At 40.2% G+C, this 8371-nt stretch overlaps 1 protein-coding gene across 1 annotated transcript; it reads left to right on the top strand.

Annotated features, from left to right (window-relative positions):
* On the top strand, nucleotides 1-8155 carry LOC105703947. The gene is made up of 13 exons (XM_012432762.1): nucleotides 1-80; nucleotides 924-1023; nucleotides 1615-1748; nucleotides 2798-4012; nucleotides 4412-4649; nucleotides 5226-5333; nucleotides 5410-5504; nucleotides 5699-5765; nucleotides 5928-6259; nucleotides 6350-6482; nucleotides 6711-6965; nucleotides 7043-7162; nucleotides 7373-8155. The coding sequence occupies exons 1-13, from the start codon at nucleotides 1-3 to the stop codon at nucleotides 7553-7555; spliced, it is 3060 nt and encodes a 1019-aa protein (XP_012288185.1). The 3' UTR covers nucleotides 7556-8155.
* The last annotated feature ends 216 nt before the right edge of the window (nucleotides 8156-8371 follow it).

The following is an 8371-nucleotide window of genomic DNA, read 5'->3' on the forward strand; positions in this document are numbered from 1 at the left end:
ATGGCCTGGGGTCTTACTAGCCTCGGGGTGGCTCTCGCCATCATCCTCGCAGCTGGAGCAGCCCTGGCCATCTACAGAAGGTAATCCTTCGAGCTTTTGCCTCTTCTTTTCTGTGCTCGTTATTTTCCACTCTCGACCCTCTACCCGGGAGACGATGTATCGGCTGCCGGATATTTCTCAGAGATACGATCCTTGAGCCGATGTATCGTTTAATAGCGAGCTTCATGAATAATTATATTGAAAAAGAAAAGAATAATACTTTAGAATTGAGATCGATCAGCAGGATGTCGGGGCGAGTTTCCCTAATAGCACAAAATATTCCTCCGATATTTTTTATATATTTAACGAATATCGTACATTTGAAATATTTGCAAAACGTTTACTTTAGAATATTATCTCTATAATATTTATATAATATTAGCTCCATGTGTTTTCATAATATTTTCCTACCAGGTATACAAAACATTTCGTTTCATTTTAATACAAGTATTTTTTAAATATTATCTGCCGAATACATTATAAATGTTTTAAAAATATTTAAAATCAAAATCACACGTTTTGCTCCCATAATGAAATAGCGGAACGAAAGTATTAGAAGAATTTCTCGTGTTTTTTTATACCGAATGAAATGTCCGATAAGAGTCATGAAGTAGAAAATGTATTTTTATTATATTAATAAGTTAAAAAATATAATTTCTCTATATGTTTATAAATTATTGAAACTAAATATGTCATTGAGATTTCGAACAAATATTTCAGATATCTTCAAACGAAATCTACTGAAAATCTTAAAAAATCTGTCGCCTGAGATATTTAGCAGATTACAAAGAAATATTTAGAAATTATTCTACGCTACTAGGGTTATCTATGAAATTTTAACAACACCTGGTTTATTTGCACGTAACTTTGTTTTTAATTATTAGATACTGTTTCGGGTGGCAATGGGGGGCCAGGAACATCTGGAGTGTCTGCGAGGAGTGGAGGCAGAGACTATCCTGGCTTTGGGCTCCTCGCGAGGAAAAGGTAAATTAGTGGTCGTATCAACTTTTTCATTTCTCCAAGAAAATCTACTTCATGCCCAGTCCTTCCTTAACCCGCCCGTGCCAAAGAATAAACTTTGATCTCGAAGAGAATGCACAAAAGAATTACTCTTTACTCAACATTTGTATTGTCTGGTTCATTTAGAATAAAATACTGCCATGACAACTAACATCTGTTTCTATAAGAACGAAAAGACATTTTAAAAGTAATTCTCTAGAGAACGAATATTTAACGCTAACTTAGAAATATATATAAATGCATATTTCCACGCAAGCTTCATGGTCAGGGAAGAAGATTTATTTTCGGAAGTAAAATAAAGATTTATATGATATAGAAACGTAATTTTAAACACGATACAAACTTCGGTACACGTAGAGAAAGGTAAGGCACGAATGATTTAAAAATATATTCCGAAATAGGTATTGTTAGAGATAAACGTTCTTCAAAGACGGGTGTTGGTGCATATCGCGAAAGAATACCTTTACTCGATACATTTTATTCATTTTGGGTAACCTTCCATATTTGTGGGATACTGATTACCGGTAATGCGAAGTATTCTTGTAATTGTTGCAGGTTGGTTTGGTCAAAGCTCAAAATTCTACCGCACAGACGGTTCCCGGGCTTTATAAGCAAGCCGGAAATACGTCGCAGTATCTTCTACACAGTGAGAGTGATCTAAGGCTAAACGCTCAGGGAACTTTCACCCGGTAAGAAGGTTTCAAAGGTCGTATTTGCGAATGGCCCGATCCTACTTAAACTTTCGACGTTGACATTGCCTTCGGAAAATCTTCTTAAGGTTTCACCGAAGTGCCAGCCTTTCCGTCGTCAAAAAAGTATAACTTTTCACGCGACAAAGCAGGCACCTTCGGACAATAAGCTAATTTGCAAAAATCAATCTATCATTATTCAATATGTCCAACTGTATTATTTCCCTGGTAAACGATATGCATTTGAAACGTCATTTCCATGTTTGCGTGAAATCTGAAAACATCCAACTAGTTAGCAAATTTTTTACGTACTCAACACATTTCATTATTAAACAAAGAAACCTTATCAGTCTCTTGACATGTTTAAAAGAACATTATTAGTTCATCTTGTTACGCAACGTTCTTATACAAAATTTAACAGGATAAAATCGCTTTATATAATAATTTTGGCCGGAGTTATATGTACAAGATGAGGATTACGAATTTACTAAAATCGAACTTGTGACCAGGATTTGCATTCTATCAAAGAAGAGGCGCGGCTTCACAGCAACTAAGTCCTACCGACTGTATACCCTTCATAATACTCCTCCTGTGTATATTAGTCATTAAAAATATCCCGGACATCAATATAGTCCTATAATCCCTCTTCAAAAAATCCGCGTCGCCGTTTTATTCGTTCTCTGAGTGATTGTCGGAAGCAATTGAAGACTACTAAAGATCGTGGGATCGCACATTATGCTAGTTTATTTTAAAAATTGCATAATATTATATGTCATATATAGAATACATCAAAAGAGATTCCCCATCAGGTACGAAACGTTCCACTTATCTAATATCGTTAAATTCTGCTATTTTCCATAGAATGGTAATTTACAACGAAATCCGTAAATTTCTCAGCCATTTGTTAAAATCACAAATTAAAAGGTACATATATCTTCGTTCCGAGGCGATAAGTCCCACTGTGCATACGTTCATCAGTCGTACCGCCATTGTTCTGTAAATTTCATTACCGTACATCGGCTTTAACGAGCAACCTTGATTTGGTACAGATTCGAGGCGGTGGACAGAGACCTTCACCCACCCCTGGGTGGCGGTAGCACAATACCACCGCAACCATTGCGACCGGCACCACAACCAAGGCCAATGGCACGTCCTAGACCGTCTCCTCTACAGGCTCCAAGTGGAGCGGATTACTTGAAGCTGCAGGAGGCAGGTCCGGGTCCTTTGACACCGCCCCCACAACCAAGAAGCAGCCAACACCCTCGGCCATCGGGTCCCACCGGCTCGAGCCAGGGTCAGGTCTTTCTTTTCCAGACTGAGGCGAGTTCAACGTATGGTCCCTTCGGACCGGTAATGGATCAGTCGGTTTCCGAGTTCGAGAGTTTCGCCTCGAGGGCATCCGCGGAAAGCATACAGATGACACCTTACAAAGTGCAGAATCAAGTGGAGACCAGGGTCCCGAACTGCCATCAGTCCAGGTACGAGATGCAGGAGAGCCAAAACAGGGTGGAAGCCTACGACAACACGGGTGGCCCATTTAGACCGTTCGATGTCAGCGAAGAGTCCTCCAAGGTCCGGTACAGTTTACAGGGGACCCTGCTGTCGGATGGACTTAATCGGACGTACGAGGAGAATTATACGACGACGGTCCCTTATGGCAACTACGACATAATTCAGAGGAGCCACGGGACCACTCAGCATCCCTCGAGGCACGTTAGGAACGAGTCCAGAGGGTCGCAGAACAGTTTCGGAGTAACGTCGTCCGCGAGCACCGTGGATTCCATTTACGGGCCCCAAATCATGTCGAAGATCCTGCAGAGTGGTCCGAAACTCACGCCGGGCACTAACTCCGGGCAGAACGAGGCGCAGAATATAGAGATGATACCCTTCAAGAACTCCGTCGCTCTTCAAGACGTGGGTGTCGCTTATGGAGCGCATGCCAGTCCCTCTAAAATTCCTACCGGTCTACAAAGGGTTTCCCAGTACGTGCAAAATCTCCCGGATAACCCGATCTACGAAGCGAACAATCATCTCGCGTACCAAGATCAGGAGACCACGATGTTTCATCGTCTCGACGACCCGACGAACTTGATGAAGGAGTCTCAAGATACCGCTTCTGGTCCGGTCCCACCACCCGCGCCTCCGGATCCTCCAACTTCCGCTTCTCAGATGCGGAAGAACGGTCCCACCACCGGGGAAAGAATTTTCAAGGCTCTGAGATCTGTAACCTCCCAGAGTTACATCGATGCTTCCGAATTTTACAAGTAATTATTACTTTATGACATCCTGTCTAACCCAACCTGTACCGAGTGGGAAGTACAATTGTCGAGGAAACGTTGGTCAACGTGTATACGTAATAAAACGTACACGCTACAATTGCATGGATAATAATTTGTCAATCATATAGATGTTTCACTTCGTTCACTTTCGTACGAATGCAAATTCCGATATCTTTTTAAATAACGAATTGTCTATCAAAGGAAGATTAAATACAATTTCATACGCATTACTCTATTTAATCGAGTCGTGCCCTCGATATAACAGTAATCAATATCGGTACTGGTATTGGTAATTTCATGTCTCACGAGTAGAAATCTAACGTAAGAATTTTTAAATTTGGTACTAACAATTTAATCATTGAAGTGTTACATTTCTCTGTGCAGCTCCGTCATATCTTCGGCGCAACAAGTGCAGCGATACGCGTTCCCCCCGATCTCCAGGTCATCTACCATGGAAAACGCGAATAATATGTCAAGTATGAGCTCCGGATCTTTACACAATGAAGTTGCAGAGTTTTATGATGACAGAGATGCTGAGTCGATGGGTCAAGATACCAACCAACGAAGTTCGGATCTTTATAGTCCTGAACTTAATCTAGAAGCTCACAGGACTGCACAAGAGGTAAGATCCATCTACTACTTCTTAAATATGATATTACGGCACACAATAAACCTCCCGACAAATTACTCCTTATATAGTTTAAGGGGATGCGAAAGTGGCATCCGAAAGCTCAATCGTTCATAAAACCTTCCTCCAAACTGAGTGTCTCAAATCGTTTCACACTTTATAACGTGAATATAGAGATCCTAAGGTAGGTCCTGAAACTCGGGAAATTTCATTTTCTTTAAACTATTTTTAAAATACCTATAAACAAATTTGAAAAGAATTGAAATTTCATGAGTTTCAGGACCTTCCTTATAGTCTCCCTATTTACGTTGTAAAGTTTCAAACTATTCGGTAAATCGAGTTGGGAGATAAGTTTTATAAACGAAACCTCTTCGACGCCACTTTAACATCACCTTAATATCGTAAACATAAAATAGGTTTGTACCGATGTTTAATATTAAATTTATTATGTACAAAACTGTGAAATTATACCAACGTTGCGATGTTACTATAACGTGTCTTCGGACAAAATGTCTACACTCTTCATTTTATTTTTCCAATAAATAATATCATTTTATAAACGTTTTTAAGGTATACAACAGTTTGCAAGATCCACCGTCTTCGCCGTTGCTTCTGAAAGACCACAATCAAGAGCCTTATCCTTATCTAATGGATCCTAGTTTCACGAGAACTTCAGAAGTAAGCCTTATATCGATTTCAAAGGTGTCTGATATTTCTGAAACTTGATATAATATTAGTCACATAACGTTTGTAGGATATCTTCAATAGTTTAGAACATAGGAGAAAAAGTATGGAAAGGATTAATGGATACCAGGATTTTATAGACCTGGATGCATCTAACCCACCGAGGTAAAGTAATTCCTATACTTTAAACAAATACTTGTTCACTATTGAAACAACAACTACATTGTGTTTTTATTCCTTATCAAATGTAAAATTCTACAAGAGGCAGTGTTTCCCATAACGCTGTCCTCTGTATTACTTAACGTTAATATAAAAACTATAGTAATTATTGTAATTAATGCAATTCTATCCTTACACAGAAGGCAAAGTAGTCAAGATCTGTTCGCGGCTTTAGAGGAGGTCCAGTTAAAACGGAGATTATCGCAGGTAAATTATAAAGTTTGTCGCCGTACAATTTCCTAAACAAGCGAAGACAAATCTGTCGAATTAAATGTGAGACGTCCTTCTACTGAAACAGACCACTCATACAAACATTTTTTTTTCTTTCAACGTGTGCTGCCCCCTAAATGTTTTTTAATTCTCTCCTAGTCATTGGACGAAACGTGCTCGGGGTTTTCAATAATGGACATTGGGGATTTATTTTCACCGAGTCGTCGCGAGTCTCAAGGATCCGAATTCGAGACGCCTGACGAGACAAACCTGAAGAGAGCGATCAGCTGTGACAGCGTGTGCTCGGACACGAGCGTCGTCATCGGTGATCTTGAAAAAGCTCACATCGTCGGCCACGTATGTGTAGGACTAGAACACGAAAGATGGGGAGCTAGAGGAGCTGACGGGGAAAGTGATCTTACAGTTAGTATATTAGAAGCGAAGGATCTCGTTGCTGCCGACAGTACCCCAGCTCAGGACACATTCGCTAGGTCAGAATAATTATATTATACCTGACGCACGGATTGTAATTTTTCTTAAATAATTAACAGAACGTTTCACTCGTTCCTTCCCGTTTCCAGGGTCTGCCTCCTCCCGGACAGGCAAACGCACGTGCAAACGAGATTGTGTAGACGTTCTCCTTCGCCGAGCTATCAGGAGAAATTTTTATTTCCTTTGGATGGCGGTCCCGTTGGGAGAACTCTCCTCGTGGAGGTAAATGGAATCCTTCCAATGAGATAAATGGGATGTTTCATTGTATCTGGCGTTTACGTTTCATCAAAAGATTACGTGCGCTTTTGCCCCGTAAAGTAATTTTCCTCGACGTTGTATCACCTCTATTTTTTAATTAACTGCTTAGAACACTGTTCATTGGATTTCTGATGTTTCTTTTGATTAACTTCTGACAACGTTAGTCAGTGAATTTTTACCCGGTTTTTCCAGATATTTTCCGTGGAAACTAATACCGGTGGTGGTGCGTCTCTTCTTGGAGAAGCGAGCTTAAAATTGACGCCAACTCCGAGGCCATCTGCGACAACCTGGCTTCCTCTAATTGGCCCTAGTCTACCTGTCCCACACCTGGGAGAACTGTTATTTTCCTTAAGTTACTTACCTACCGCCGAAAGACTTACTCTCGTCGTAGTAAAAGCTAGAAATTTACGGGGATCCAATCCAATACCTGGGGATTTCTTCGTTAAGGTAAATCAAGTCTCACGATCGATTAACAAAACAAATTAAGAATAAGTTATCTTACTCAAGACTACAATTTCTTCCAGGTATATTTACTGCAACAAGGGAAAAAGTTGCATAAAAAGAAAACGTCCGTGAAGAAGGGCGAGAAGAGTCCGATTTTTAACGAGGCGATAATATTCAACGTGCCAGCCCATGCATTACAGGTACGAGCAACTTGTTACTCGTTAATTAATTTATTTCAATTATTCCGAATTTTTCGTTAAACAAACCTCCGAAAAATCTTGGACGGGTTACAAATGTCTAGTTTATACGACTTTATTTTCAATCGTTAATCATGTTCTTTTCACAAATAAAATGTGTCCCTTTGCATCTTACGGAACCGTAAGCAATAACATTGACTTTCTGAATTTTAGAACATTCAACTGCGATTGACAGTGGCAGAGGTGATCGGTGATGCAGGGACGAACTCAAAGACATGCCCTATCGGGCATGTGATAGTGGGTTCATCAGGCACCGGAAAATCATTGGCTCACTGGAGGCAAATGCTGGCAGCCTTAAGACGTCCGGTCGCTATGTGGCATCCACTTAGAAAATGATTTGCTGCCGGTGTCGAAGCGATTTCGCTTTGCTGCTTTATCGCGAAAACATGGGTGAACATGTCGGCTGCGAAGGAAGCAGACGTGTCACCGAATTTTTTTAATGTATGCAATCACTTTCCGACTGAAGATAGGTCGACCTATTTTAAGACTTCCTCCAAATGCCGAGGATCGAAGAAGATATCATTTTAGTTAGAATAGTTGATAATCCAAGGGTAAACTGACGCCTTGTTCCGACGCCGAAAATCGATTGGGAACCAAAATTCAATCTTGAGCAAGTTAATTGTTTCTCTAGGGTCTTGTTCAGCTCATAACGCACGGAGTTCGGGTGTTAAACAAAGACATTACATTCCGTGTCGCTGAAAGGTGATACTTAAATCCTAATTACTAATTTATTAACGTATTCGTGTAAAGCTTACTATTATGGGTGACCTGATCAATCTATGCGAGCATGATGCAGAGAGACAAAGCGTGCTCCCTAGGAGGTCTCATTTTTTACTACTCCTCCGCCTTCCGAAACGCCGCTGTGTTATAATGTGACAGCAATTGTTTATGAATATGACGAGTCAACTATATTTTCGAAAGAAAAAAATGTCCGGATGTTCGGTAAAATCATGAAAAAACAGGAATGGAAAAACGAAAAGCGTTACTAATTATAGATTTTTCTTTTATATTTTAGGCTTTGTATAGTTACTTCGTTTTCGGCACTATATTTTCGCTGGTTGTTATGCAACATGGCTACGTTTTGGAAGTGTAGTATGATTGGTACATCGAAAGGAGTGCCGCGGTAACATACGTTGTGTCCTTTGTATCATG

Source organism: Orussus abietinus, unplaced genomic scaffold, assembly GCF_000612105.2.
Source record: "Orussus abietinus isolate OABI.00-Male unplaced genomic scaffold, Oabi_2.0 scaffold36, whole genome shotgun sequence".
Lineage (NCBI taxonomy): Eukaryota > Metazoa > Arthropoda > Insecta > Hymenoptera > Orussidae > Orussus > Orussus abietinus.